The 14,983-nt window shown below is 35.8% G+C and overlaps 1 protein-coding gene across 3 annotated transcripts in view; it reads right to left on the reverse strand.

The window, feature by feature from the left end:
- The window catches only part of LOC124962142 (complement factor H-like), a 96,508-nt gene that overhangs the window by 50,573 nt on the left and 30,952 nt on the right, over positions 1-14,983 (reverse strand). For all 3 annotated transcript variants that reach the window (XR_007104431.1, XM_047521308.1, XM_047521307.1), the window contains exons 5-7: positions 11,320-11,511; positions 8,654-8,824; positions 4,609-4,782 (exon numbers count right to left, since the gene is read on the reverse strand). Coding sequence is in view for 2 of the 3 variants with exons in the window: in XM_047521308.1 (XP_047377264.1) it covers positions 4,609-4,782; positions 8,654-8,824; positions 11,320-11,511 (537 nt within the window). In the remaining variant the exon portion in view is untranslated. The remainder of the gene's footprint in view (positions 1-4,608; positions 4,783-8,653; positions 8,825-11,319; positions 11,512-14,983) is intronic.

A 14,983-nucleotide genomic window follows, 5' to 3' on the forward strand; every position in this document is an offset into this window, starting at 1 on the left:
CAGGACAAGAAACGTCTCAGTAATCAGATGGCTATGCTGTGTGAGGTCTTTGTTTGTGAAGTGAAATTATATCTTTTCAGTCACCAGAGAAATGAACTGGGAATATTTGTTAATATCAAAATAGATAAAATTACAATAAACAATACTTTGCTTCTAATTTTAATCAGGAAATGGGTGTTTTTTAGGCAATTTTTTATTACTATTATTTTGATTCATAGTACACAAATCGGGTACAACTTTCATTTCTCTGGTTGTACATGATGTATAATCACACCATTTGTGTAATCATACATGTACATGGGATAATGATGTTTGCCTCATTCTATTATCTTTCTTTCCCCCAGCCCCTCCCCACCCCTCATTTTCCTCTACAAAATCCATCCTCCTCCATTCTTGCCTTACCACCCTACCCCCCATTATGTATCATCATGCATTTATCAGAGAAATCATTTGGTCTTTGGTGTTCTGGGATGGCTTATTTCACTTAGCATAATATTCTCCAACTTCATCCATTTACCTGCAAATGCTATAATTTTATTCATCCATTTATCGGCAAATGCCATTATTTCATTCTTTTTATGACTGAGTTAACCCTTTTGTGTATATGTACCACATTTTCCTAATCCATTCATCTATTGATGGGCATCTGGGTAGAACCCATACTTTGGTTATTGTGAATTGTGCTGCTGTAAAAATTGAAGTGACTGTATCAGTACAGGATGCTGATTTTACATCTTTTTGATAAACACTGTGGAGTGGGACAACTGGGTCATAGGGCGGTTTCATTCCTAGTTTTTTGAGTAATCTCCTCATGGTTTCCAGAGTGATTGTACTGATTTTCAGTCCCACCAACAATGTAGAATGTACCTGTCCCCAAAATCCTTACCAGCATCTATTATCATTCTGTCTGGAGTAAAATGAAATCTTAGTGTAGTTTTGATTTGCATTTCCCTAATTGCTAGCAATGCTGAACATTTTTCCATACATTTGTTGGCCATTAGTATTTCTTCTTTTGAGAAGTTTCTGTTTAGTTCTTTTGCCCATTTATTGATTGACCTATTTGTTTGCTTGTTTGAGTTTGTTTTTTTGGCATTGATTTTTTTTTTTTTTAGTTCTTTATATATTCTAGATATTAGTCCCTTGTCAGAGGAGTAGTTGGAAAATATTTTCTTCCATTCCAGAGGCTCTCTCTTCACTCTCTTAATCATTTCCTTTGCTGTGCAGGATCTTTATAATTAAATGGCATCCCACTTATTGATTCTTAGTTTTATTTTGTGAGCTTTAGGGGTCTTGTCCAAGAAGTCAGTGCCTAAATCTATATGATAGAGTGTTGATCCTATATTTTCTTCTAGGTTTGGCTTTGATCTTTATTATTTTCTATTTTCTACTGATTTTGTAATTAAGGTCTTGAGGTGGAACATAAACTTATTATTTGGGATCTTCCTATGTTTTTAAGGTAGATACTCAATGAAATAAATTTTTCTCTTAGTATTGCTTTCATACTGTCCCAGAGAAATTAATATGTTGTATCTTTGTTTTCATTTGTTTCTAAGAATGTCTTGATTTCTTCTTAGAACCATTCTTCATTTAAAAAAATATTGTTTAATCTCCATGTGTTTGGGTGGTTTCTGTTATTTTTCTTGCTTTTGATTTCTAGTTTCATGTCATTATGTTCTGATAGGATACATGAGATTATATCAATTCTGTATTCACCTAGATTACATGGGGACCTAGAAGAACATGGTCTATTGTGGAGAAGGTTTCATGAACTGCTGAGAAGAAGTTAAATTGAGCTTGAATATATTCAGGTTGGCTATATCCTTATTTATTTTATGCTTTGATGACCTGTGTATTGGTGGTAAGGGTGTGTTGGAATCTTCCAGTATTTCTGTATTGGGATCTATCTGGGATTTAACGTCAAGACGTATTTTTTAATGTAATTGTGTGTGTTAACATTTGGAGCATATATATTTAACTATCATTATTTCTCCTTGTTGTATTGTTCCCTTTACTAGGATGTATTGGCCTTCTTTGTCTCTTCTGATTAATTTTTGCTTGAAATCTGCTTTGTCAGATATGAAGAATGGCTACTCCAGCTTGTTTCAGAGTCCATTTGCATGAAAAAATATTTTCAGTCCTTCTTCTTTCAGCCTGCAAGTGTCTTTACCTATTAAATGAGTCTCTTGCAAACAGATTATGGTTGGCTCTTGTTTTTTGATCCATTCTGCTAGCCTATGTCTTTTAATGGGGGTGTTGAGACCATTTTATTCAGTGCTATTGTGGATATATTATTTGGATTATACATTTTGAATTCTTGCTCAACCTAAATGTCTTTTTTTTAAAAAAACAAAAAAGTATGTCTTTTAAGTATACTTTCTTGGCCTACAGTCTATCTCTCTCTCTTATCATTGACAAATACTTCCTCACTTTAATGAAGCTTCCAGTGTTGAAATTAAAATGCTTTTTAGCATTTTGTCTCATTCCTTTTAGTTTACACTCACTTTTTCCCCGTAATGCTTTTTTAAAGATTTCAAATATTTTATATTAACCCATGGGTTTCAGAAATTACATGATAATCTGTCCAAACTTGTGTTATTCAACAAAAGCTGTTCCTTGGGCCTGCTTGAGTCTTTTCATTTGCAAGAAGTGATATTTTAAGATTAATCAATCAAATTTCCTATATGTAGAGCAGAGATTTGAAACCTGGTGATTGATTGCAGAACAAATGTACTTATTCATCTCCTTATGATGTTTCATGGAACATCAATACAATAAATTAGTTCACTCAGATGTCTTTTCAAAATACACAAAAAGGAGAGAATTAATAGGTATAATTATTGTGATAGGCCAGAGCCACTTGGCTATATTCTTCACTCTCATGTGGGCATATCTAAATCTGTCTTTGTCCTCATTACAAGGGTGTTCCTTGAAGCAAATATAATATTCCACTAGGGACTGATCATCAGAGATGGATGTTTCTCAGAACAGCCTTAGTCTACTACATAAAGAATTCACCTGCTTATACTTTCACTAATGTAGGTCATAGTCTCATTACCAGCTATGGTGGTTCATCTGAGTGTTGAGTCAAACTGACACTAAAATTCAATAAATATTCACTAATTTTTGTAACTGTTGCTAATATCTCTTTTCTAGGGAAGCTAATTTCTTTGACTCAAGTCCAGGATTTTATAGTTATCATTGCTGAACTTTATCTTATTTGGTTCAATTTGACATGTAGGATATTTTTGGTTGATATGTTCTAATGTAAATTCACTATCATCATCCTCTGTGTCATTCAAGTTGTGAATTTATATTACATTTTCCCTGAGTCATTGAATAATTTGATGTCACCAGTGAGTAATGGAGTCGTCCTAAGAAGAAAGTTCTATTACTTAATTATCAGATAAGATTATTTAATGAAATTGCAAACAGACAAACTATCTAACTGGTCAATTTCATTGTCTTATCCAAAAAAACCTGTGAAAGTCAGGTTCAGATATACTTGGTCAAATCTACATTGGCAAAGGCCAAGTATAAAATCATAATTTACCTTATAGTTCTTATGCACATTGAAATTTATTTCACACTTAAAAAAACTTCTTCTGTTAGTGACTGGAATTTTGCCTAAAATTAACATTGAGCTCATTCACCAATCATTTGTTTCATTACATTTTTGTTTAAGTGTGATACACCTTTAAAATTTACTGCTAGATAGAAAAGAAAAGGAATATGACTACAGAGGCAAACTAAAACTTGAAAAAGGCAAAGACATTATTCCATAAATAAAATTGTCTTGACCCTAGTGGAATGTTACTGCATGTAAGAGTTGTAGGAAACTATGTAAGTCCTTCAGCACTCCTCCCTCACAATAGTGGAGCTTTGGTTCTCTACTCTTGGGGACATGTTTGACTTAGTGTCTCATTTCTGAAGAATTGATGTGGTGGAAGCAAGAATGTATGAGTAGATCCTAAGTGATATTCAGGCCTCCACTCACTCAGCTAGTAGCTCCGAAGAAAGTTAGCTGTCATTCAGGTTACCTACAGAGAGGCCCATGTGGTAAGGAGCTGAGGCCTCCTGCCAAAATCTATGTGAGTGAACCATGTTGGAAGCAGATCCTGCAGACCAGAGTCCATTACACCAATGTGCTAACTGCACCTTAAGAAGAAACTGACTCAGGACTACCCAGGGAAGTCATTCCCTAATTCCTGACCTACAGACACTATCAGACAACAAACGTTTATTATTAAGCAAATATGTTTGGGGGGAAATTTGTTTTAATGAAACAAATAACTCACATTATTATCTGTTAGATGGTACTACTCTTGCCCAATGTTTTTATTCACTTATTGAAAGAATTTTATTAATTAGGGAAATATACATTTATACACATACATATATTTAATTTTGAGCACAAGAAACTGTTTTTAGTTTACTAAAATGTGATTTTCATACAAGAAAAGTAAAGAATGTTTTTAAAGGCTCTACTTTATGTGCATGGTAAGACAACTATTTGGTCCAGTCTGTGTGTGTGTGTGCGTGTGTGTGTGTGTGTTTAGGAGAAAATTAATTTAGAATTAAGAAATAGGTTAAGATGTGAATGAAACTTACAGCTACATCTTGGAGCAGGTATCCAGCCACTGTTTGTGCATTTTGCAGTATTTCCCCTGGTTGCAGGATAAAAGCCATTTTTACATTCATATGTGATTGTATCTTCAGTTCTGTGCTTAATCCTTTGAGGTGAGTAGACACCATTTGGAATATAAGGAGGATTACATGTTTTTTCTGGAAAAAAACAGGATGTTGTGAATAGTGTGGAAATCAGTATCCTTAAAATTAAGTATATGAAAATAAAACTATAGATGATATTTATTTGTACCTAGAAGAGTACAAAATGACATTAAAATGAGCACATCCTCACAGTCTTCCTGATATATCACTCCTACTTAACTTACTGTGATTTTTGCCAATATGTTTGTGTCCCCTGAACTCTAAATCCCTCTATATCCATCACATACTTCATGATACTTCATATCTGAAAATGACTTTATCATGTATAACCTCAAATATTCCTTTCACTTCCTTCTATTTCTTTGGGCACTGTTATTCTCATAAGGATTATTTACAAATATGTATACACTCTTCTTTCCAGACAACTGGTAGGATTTTGTGTCCCTTCTTTAAAGTAAACGTGGCCATATGACTTAGGTCAATGTAATGAAAATAAAAGCAGAAGGGAGTTTAAAAGACTTTGTCATGTTCTCACTCCCACAGCTGTAATAACTAAAGAAGGACATTGGAAAGATGATGACTTTCTCATCTGCTTCTTAGAACTGGTATGCCATATTTCACTGCATAATCATTGCCACTGTTGCAGGATTCTTGTGCAGATTGACAGGGCACCAGGGCGTTCAGCAGGAAGTGTTGGCACTGACCCAGTGGATTTGTATCCAAAAGCTGAGGCCCCAAGCAACCGGTACTGCCTTATGTACACCTCTTGTTAGTTCCTCTTTATTTGCTAGCTCTCTGTCTCCAATATAAGGTAATACATAGTCTGATTGGGCATTCTGTTTCTATACTAGAGTTGCAAGAGTGTTACAACTGAGTTGTGGAATGTGCACCTTGATATTGATGATGCCATATTATCTTTCCTTTGTTCTGAGAAAGTCCCCACTATACCACTGCATTAACATATGTTCATGAGTATTCCATGCATTCTAATCTTGAAACAAAGACAGTTTAGTAATAAAGATTTTCAAGTAATACCTGCAAAAATTTTTAAAGAAATGTTGCAATATGAAATGTTTAGTAGCACTCCACTTTTTGGCAAAACAAAATTGGCATAGAGTCTGCAATGATTTTTCAGTGAAATACTACACAGAGCTCCTTCTGAACTGTACTGGAAGTGAGCATAAAGAGGAAACAAAGTGTAGTTTATTAAGATATTGATATATTGCAATCTGTTTTGTAGAAAACCTTTTCTGTAAAGGGTTTCTTTTGCAACTACTTAGGTCTGGCAATGTATTAAAGTAACCACACCCAATACATAAGCAAATGGATATTGTTGTGCTCCAGTAGAACTTTCTTTACAAAAGGGGAGCAAGCTTGATTTGACCTGTGAGCAACAGTTTGCCATTCTTTGATCTAACCTCTCCTCACATATAAAGCTCTTGTTCTTTCCATCAACACTGCTATGTCCTAATCAATTTACAATATTCTTTTTCTAATAAAGTTTTAAGTAGAGTAGAAAAATTATATAAATGTCTGTATTGAGGCCATATTGTATTTTGACCTAAAAACCTGTGATGGACATTCATCATTACTTGTAATCCTTTACTGGCTACTAACTTACCAGTTATTTCAAATCCAATGTAAGTGACTTATAGTTACTTCACTTTTTTCAAGCCACCTAACCCAATTGCTCTTTTCAACAAATAATAATTCTTTGCACTTCAGTTTACATTTATTTACTTAGTTTTTACTTCATGGTGTAGCTAAACTTAATATCAATTATTTTTAATCCAAAAACTACAAGTTACAAAAAACAAAAGTTTAAGAAAACAACTAAAGTGTATTAGGGTAATTTTGTTAAAACAATTGAGAACGGAAACACTCCTGAAAACAAATCTCAAACTGTAGACATAGATTCATTGATGAAGCTTAATTCCTACCTTTTATAATCTTTCTTAAAATAAACAATCATGTTAAAAATTGCCATACTCTCTATTACTATCTAAAATAATAATATTCAAGACTATTCAAATGTATGTGACCCTTTTTTCCCACCACCAGATACATTTGAAGTAAGCTTAATAATTCATGATTAGCATGGTATGTTGTAAATCAATTTTTAAAAGTTTGTAAAAAAAAAAACAGATGGAATTTGATTAAAAGTGACTTGTAATCAATATGTCTTGGCATATGTAATTATTCCTGTAAATGACTTATTATAGGCTGTCCTCTATTGGATCGAGAGAACCAAAGTTTTGACCACTCTGTCAAAATAAAACCCTTGGCATCTGTCTATATGCCATGGATGAGATGGAAAATAATTCAAATTTTAAATTTTGCTTCATTATTTATTTCTGAGCTTATAAATTTGGATGCAACAAAGACATCTTCAAGTTATATGATTTTAGAGATATTAAGATGTCTGGATCAGGAGTTCATTATACATCAGCAGGTCAATTCTTTCATTGTGCCAGGAAAACAAAGAGAAGGGTTTGCAATATATTAGCTGAGGTACAGCAGGTGAGTTCTTTCATTAATGAGAAACTCTTCTACATCTAGTCAATATAAAATATATTTCAATAAATGAAACACATTGTGAGAGAAAGTACATGCTTATCCAATCTGGGGTAAATCTCTCTTTATTGAACTTTAGAAAAATATCTGTGATCAGTCAAATGGGGATCTAATTTGGATTATCATTGTCTTGTATTCATTCACTACTTTTCTAAAATATTTTGTTAAGGATGCCTAAAAAATGGAGAGATTCTATTGTGAAGGAAAATATGTTTTCCATGGAACAGTTTGTAGGCTCAAACAAAACACAATTTTTAAGTATAAAATCATCTCAAAATTAACCATACTTTCATAAAAGATAACTAAAACAAGATCTATACACATAATTATGTGCCATAAAATGTAAAGTTCCCAGGCCTTATGGGAATGAACTCTCCTTACCTCACAATATGGTAAAGTCTATGAAAATCACTGGACCTAACACTGGTCCTTATTTCATTCACTGTAACAACTCTTATCAAAAAAACTACCTCACTTCTTTTCAGAAGTGCTTGCAAACATCTGAGGACAGGAATTAATACATTATAGCTATGTTTTCTTGCTCTTCTTTTTATGGTTATGATTTCTTAAACTCTTGAATCACCTATATTCTCTCTTCTAGGTCATGATAGTTTGAAGACATCCCTTTAGAAGGAGGCAGGCAAAATACAACACAATGTTCAGATATACTTTTTGGTGAGGAAAAACTCCCTGTCTTTGCATGATATTCTTCCATTAGGAAGTTGGGAGTGAGGATTTCTTTTTCAGCACTATCAACCCTGTTGTTTCAAATCAGACCTATCGCTCATGAAAATCTCTGCTTTTTGGATCCCCTGAATTCCATTGTCAATAGAGATTTACTTCATCTGATAGTAATGTGATTTACTTTTTAAAGCCAAATTCTAGGCTTTGGAAGAGCAATCTATTTGAGAATTACAGACTATTGGAAATTGGAAAGTCTATGATAGTGCTGGCTCTGCTCCTGGAATTTTTTATCACCATGGACTACCTACTTGATAGGCTATTTAACCCTCTGCTCCCATTCAATTTTATCTTGAGAGAATCTCACACAAATTAGTGTCAAAAAGAACTTTGTACACTTAAAATTCCATGATAGATAATATTTATCATTGTTAATTCTTGCAAATTTAATAATCTGTTTTTGAGAAAAATAATTTGCTTATGTAAAATGATTATACAAATTAAAATAATTGGGGTTGGGGCTGTAGCTCAGTGAATGGTAGGATCCTTGCCTATCAGGCAGAAGATCCTGGGTCCAATCCCACATACCACAAAAATAAATAAATAAATAAATGAATGAATAAATGATAAAATTCTTAACAAAAGAGACAGATAATAAAAAGAACATTACCTTCACATGAGGGACTTGGACTCCATCCTGAATCAGTGCATGTAGCATCACCTCTTTCACTATATTCAAAACCTTGGTTACATTTATATTGAAATCTTTCATTCGCCTTAAAAATTTTCTTCTGAGATATAGAATATCCATTTCTAACTTCTGGCGAAGTGCAGAAAATTTCTAAATACAAGGGATTAAATTCTAAAATGTTTATTATGAACTAAAGGACTATGGCCAAGTCATGTTTATATAAAAATAGAAATTTTGTTTCCATTAGGTAAATCAGTCAACCAGACAAAAGTTTTCGTTTGACTTGACTGTCTGATTTATCTGTTCTTCATTTTTGCCAGAAGTTAAAATTATGATTAAAATTATGTTTCAACTTTAGTTTAAGGGAAAATTAGTCCTTTGGCAGTAAATGAGAGTAATATTCATTAAATGTATGTGTGAAATTGAATGTAGATTTACTGTGATAAATATTTTCTCCAAGTGACCTGCAAAATAACACATTTTCTAGTTATCGATTCAAGTACTTATCAATAGAAAACTTTCTTAAGGAAATTTATTCAACTCATTTTTCATTACATCTTTGAAAAGTAGCTGAGTTTCTGTTTTTGTGTCTTCAACATCTATACAGGTTTTCTGTCAAAAACAAAAACAAAAAACAAAACAAACGCACAACCAATAACAACAACAACAAACTGCCCATCATCTTTGACACCACTTCTCTCAAACACTTTTTCCTAAGGTAGTGACAATGATAACTAGTTTCCCAAATCCTCTTCTTCCATCTTCCTAATCTGTTTTCCTTGTGTATAACTATAAAAACTTGCAAATGGTCACTTGATTGCTCCACTTGAAATCCTTCATCAGTTCCCAGATCAGTCTGCATTAAAGCTAAATTCTTAAGGATGTTGTACTTAGCTTCTCAGTACCTTGTACTGGCCTATCTTCAGCCCATCATTGACTTATCAACTTACTGGCATCTTACACTAGGCCCCTGTGAACAGTGGACAAAGAACAGCAGAACTTCACACTTATTGAAGCCTCACTGCCTTTCTATGCCCCTCCCTTGACATTCCTGAGACCGGCATGCTTTTACCTTCTTTGCTGTCACCTAAAAATAGCCATCTCTTCCTTTAAGGCTTTCCTTAAGCACCTGAAATTCCAGAAAGGTTTTGCTAACCATGACATCTAGCTGTAATCATATGAACCTCTAAAGTATACAATATTTTATACAATGAACATAAATATTAATTTAACATTACTATCACAAAGAACTATTTCTGTTGGAAAGAATTCTTAAGAAGTTTTTGTAATGTTTTTGACTATAAGACTAGACAAAAAACTCTGAATAACTTGGAGATTTTAGGTAATAAATAAATATGGCAGAAACTTTTTCCCAAAAAGAATAGGTTAAATGAAGTATGGTACTATTAAACTAATTGGCCATAATGTTTACTACAAAAGTCAAAATCATCAATTGATCAAGATACACAAGTCAGCTGTATCATGACTAAATAAATTGGAGAAATCATGGCTTACAATTGACTACAGAAATTTTTCTAAAAGACAAAGATTTATTTGGTGTATTCAATGCAGTTCAGCAATGTGTATAGTTAACTTTCATCACAAACATGAAAGAAGGTCATTTCCTCAAAATGAGTTATTCAAAGATGAGCTATTCAAAAATATAATATTATCATGATGCATCAGTGGAAACAAATAATAAATATTTGGCATCCAAAATTAAGAATAGACTTTGCTGGAGGTCAGCACAGAAATACTGAGGATTCTATTTCAACCTGTAAGAGCCAACTATAATATGTTTATGTTTAGAGCATAGATGTTGATGTCAGATAATAACCTAGATAATAGTAATCTGGACTCCCCAGGCTATGGTAATCGAAGATGCATGACTTGATTTTGTTACGGTTTACATGTGCGTTATCCCCCAACAGCTTATGTGCGAGACAATGCAAGAAGATTTAGAAGTGAAATGATTGGGTTATGAGAGCTTTAATCCAATCAGTGCATTAATCCCCTGATAGAGATTCACTGAGTGGTAAATGAAAGCAGGTATGGTGTGACTGGGAGGTGGGTCATTGGGGGTGTGCCTTTGGGGTATACATTTTATATGTCGTGAGGGGTGTCTGTCTGTCTGTCTGTCTCTTTTTCTCTCTCTCTCTCTCTCTCTCTCTCTCTCTCTCTCTCTCTCTCTCTCTCTGATTCCTGATCATCACATTCTGAGCCACTTTCCACTGCCACATTATTCTGCCACAATGTTCTGCCTCACCTTGAGTCCCAAAGAATGGAGTCAGTTTTCTATGGACTGAGGCCTCTGAAACTGAGAGCCCTCAAATAAACTTTTCCTCCTGATTGTTTTTGTCAATTTGTTTTTATCACAGCAGTTAAGAAGCTGACTAAAACAATTTTGCACCACAATTTCTTCAATTATAGAGATGATACTAGTACATAAATCATATAACTGTTTTGTAGGTAAAATAAGATGACTCATACAGAAAATAAGATCAATGACAGGGATAGAGTACATGCTTAATAAACATTAAGTTTTTTAAGAATTATTTCTATTCCTCAACATGTACAATGTTTTCAAGTATAGGTTGTCATAAGAAAAACTAATAACAATCAAGCAAGCAGTAAGTACATCTTACCCACACATCTTGGTTTTTCATTACTCCAATGACCATTTTCTGAACAGTGTATTTCTTGGTGTCCTTCACGTTTGAAGCCTGCATTACACTCAAACTTCACCACTTGTCCAAAATAATATTCCTGGTCTGGTTCCAGTGTACCACTGACAATTTTCCCATTCTCTGGTGCTGTCACTGGCAAACACTTAACAACTGAAAAAATAAAAATAATGTTTTCTAATACAATTCAAAAACTTTATAATGAAATATTGTGGTGTGTGTGTGTGTGTGTGTGTGTGTGTGTGTAAAATCATCAGCAAGATGAAATTGAAGGAAATTACTTAAATATTTTTAGAAACATGATATGCCTGTTTGCACAAGATAAAAGCTAAGTAACATTAAAATTAACATGTTTATCTCTGAATTTTTTCTGTGGAAGTGGACAAATAACTACTAATTTGCATTTTCATGGTAACAAGTGTCTTAAATAATTAAGAAATATACAACTTAGAATATACAACTTAATACAAAGTTTCCATTTATTCTGCAAAATAAAATGAACCAGCCTTCCGAAAGATGTAAAAGCCAACTTTAAGGAGTTTCAAGATGGCGGACTAGGGGGCGGCTGCATTTCACGTTGCTCCAGGACGCAAGATTCAAAAGAGGAGATAGTGAGAGACTTGGGACAAACTCAAAACCGCTGGGTGAGTCTCTCCCATTGGGGAGGTATCCCGGATGGGGCGGTAGCCCCGGAACACAGGGAACTTTGTGAAGTAGAGTTGCTCGGCGAGACCCCCCTCCCCCCCGCTGGAGCGGTAAACACGGACAACTGGGATCATCGTAGAGGAGGCGGATCAGCACAGCGCTTGGACTCGGAGCAACCACTGGGGCTACGGGTGGCTGCCTGAGGAGGAGCTGCGTGGCGAGCTGTTTAGACCCAGAACAACCGCTTCTGAACACCGGGGGGCTGCCTGGAGGAGGAGCGCAGTGGGTCGCTTGGTCTAGGAGTGACTGCATCAGAGCCACAGGCGGTTGCCAGAGGAGGAGGCGAGTGGTGAGTTGATTGGACTAAAAGCGACTGCTCCTGAACACCGGTGGCCTGCCTGGAGGAGGAGCGCGGTGGGTCACTTGGTCTCGGAGCCACCGCTTCTGAACACCCGGGGGGCTACCCTGAGGAGGAGGAGGAGGAACAGGGCGGGTCACTTGGACTTGGAGTGACTACCTAGGGCTACGGGTGGTTGGCAGGAGGAGGAGACGCGAAGTGAATTGCTTGGGCTCCTAGTGACTGCGTCGGAAACCCTGCCGCTGTCTGGAGAAGGAGGTGTGTGGCGGGTCTCTGGGTATCGGAGCTATTGTACGGGGATCCAGGTGGCGGCTCAGAGAAGGGGCCGCATAGCCAGGCGACTAGGTGCAGAGCAGGGTCCCAGGAGCTAGGTGGCTTCTTGCTGGAAGAGCCACACAGAGACATGCCTAGGGGCGGAGCGAAGTTTCCAGGACTGCGGGCAGATTCTCTGGGAGAGGCAGCCTAAGGAGACTCACCTGCGAAGGGTGAGGCTCCCAGGCCCAGGAGGTAGGTCCGGGCCCCTGGGAACATTGCAGAGGAAGACAGCCCACCCCAGGTGGTAGTTGTAGATTGAGGGGAACTTCTAGGAGGGGAACTGACCAGCGAGACGTCCCCACCAAGTGAGTCTTCCCTGCCGGTTGAGGTTTTCCCACAGGGACGGTAAAATCTGAGACACAGGCACAATCAGGACTTGCCTCAGCCCACAGCCTAGTTCCCCGTTGGATGACCATTGGTCAACAAGTGGAGGCACCTCTGCCCACTAGCAGGGAATATATGCCACCTGAGGGTCAGCACCCCTAGAGAGGCAGCTTCTTCGTGGAGCTCCACATTATCAACTTCCTCCAAGACTTCAGGCTACTGAAGGATAAGGGGGGATATACTAGCAATCTTCTGGGACATTATAAGTTGATAGAGGAAATCTGCAATATCTTAAAGACCCACTGATTCCTGAACAATATGAGAAAACAAGGGAAGAAAATGCCCCAAACAAATCTAGATGTTACATCAATAAAATCCAACGACAGCATGGCAGAAGAAATGAAAAAAGGGAGTTCAGAATGTACATAATTAAAATGATTAGGGAAGCAAACGATGAGATGGAAGAGCAAATGCAGGCATTGAATGATCGCACCAATCGACAGTTAACAGAGCAAATTCAGGAAGCAAAAGATCATTTCAATAAAGAGTTACAAATATTGAAAAAAAAATCCTTGAAATGAAGGAAAAAATAAACCAAATTAAGAACTCCATAGAAAGCATAACCAATAGGATAGAACACCTGGAAGACAGAACTTCAGATATTGAAGAAAAAATATTTAACCTTGAAAGCAAAGTTGAACAAACAGAGAAGATGGTAAGAAATCATGAACAGAATCTGCAAGAACTATGGGATATCATGAAAAGGCCAAATTTGAGAATTATTGGGATTGAGGAAGGCTTAGAGAAACAAACCAATAGAATGAACAATCTATTCAATGAAATAATATCAAAAAATTTCCCAAATCTGAAGAATGAAATGGAAAATAAATCCAAGAGGCTTATAGGACTCCAAATACACAAAATTACAACAGACCCACACCAAGGCACATTATAATGAAAATACCTAACATACAAAATAAAGACAGAATTTTAAAGGCTGTGAGAGAAAAGAACCAAATTACATTCAGGGGGAAACCAATACGGATATGAGCAGATTTTTCAATCCAGACCCTAAAAGCTAGAAGGGCCTGGAACAACATTTTTCAAGCTCTGAATGAAAATGGATGCCAACCAAGAATCTTATACCCAGCAAAACTTACCTTCAAATTTGACGATGAAATAAAATCATTCCACGATAAACAAAAGCTAAAAGAATTTACAAAAAGAAAGCCAGCATTACAGAACATTCTCAGCAAAATATTCCTTGAGGAAGAGATAAAAAACAAAGAAGCAAATCAGCAAAGGGAGGAATTATCCTAAAGGAACTGTCAAATAAAGGAGGAACCAAGATGTGTCAAAAAAGAAATAAATAAATAAATAAAATTTTAAATATGAACCAAATGACCGGGAATAGAAATCATATCTCAATAATAACCCTGAATGTTAATGGCCTGAATTCATCAATCAAAAGACATAGACTGGCAGATTGGATTAAAAAGAAAGATCCAACAATATGTTGCCTGCAAGAGACTCACCTCATAGAAAGAGATACCCATAGAATAAAGGTGAAAGGATGGGGAAAAACATACCAAGCACATGGACTCAGCAAAAAAGCTGGAGTATCCATCCTCATTTCAGATAATGTGGACTTCAAGCCAATGTTAGTCAGAAGGGATAAAGAAGGACATTTCATACTGCTTAAGGGAAGCATAAATCAGCAAGATATAACAATCATAAACATCTATGCCCCAAACAGTGGCTCATCCATGTATGTTAAACGAATCCTTCTCAATTTTAGAAACCAAATAGACCATAACACAATAATACTAGGTGATTTTAACATGCCTCTCTCACCATTGGACAGATCTTCCAACAAAAATTGAACAAAGAAACCATAGATCTCAATAACACAATCAATAATTTAGACTTAACAGACATTTATAGAATATACCATCCAACCAAGAGCGAATACACTTTCTTCTT

The sequence above is a fragment of the Sciurus carolinensis genome, chromosome 12 (assembly GCF_902686445.1).
Source record: "Sciurus carolinensis chromosome 12, mSciCar1.2, whole genome shotgun sequence".
NCBI lineage: Eukaryota > Metazoa > Chordata > Mammalia > Rodentia > Sciuridae > Sciurus > Sciurus carolinensis.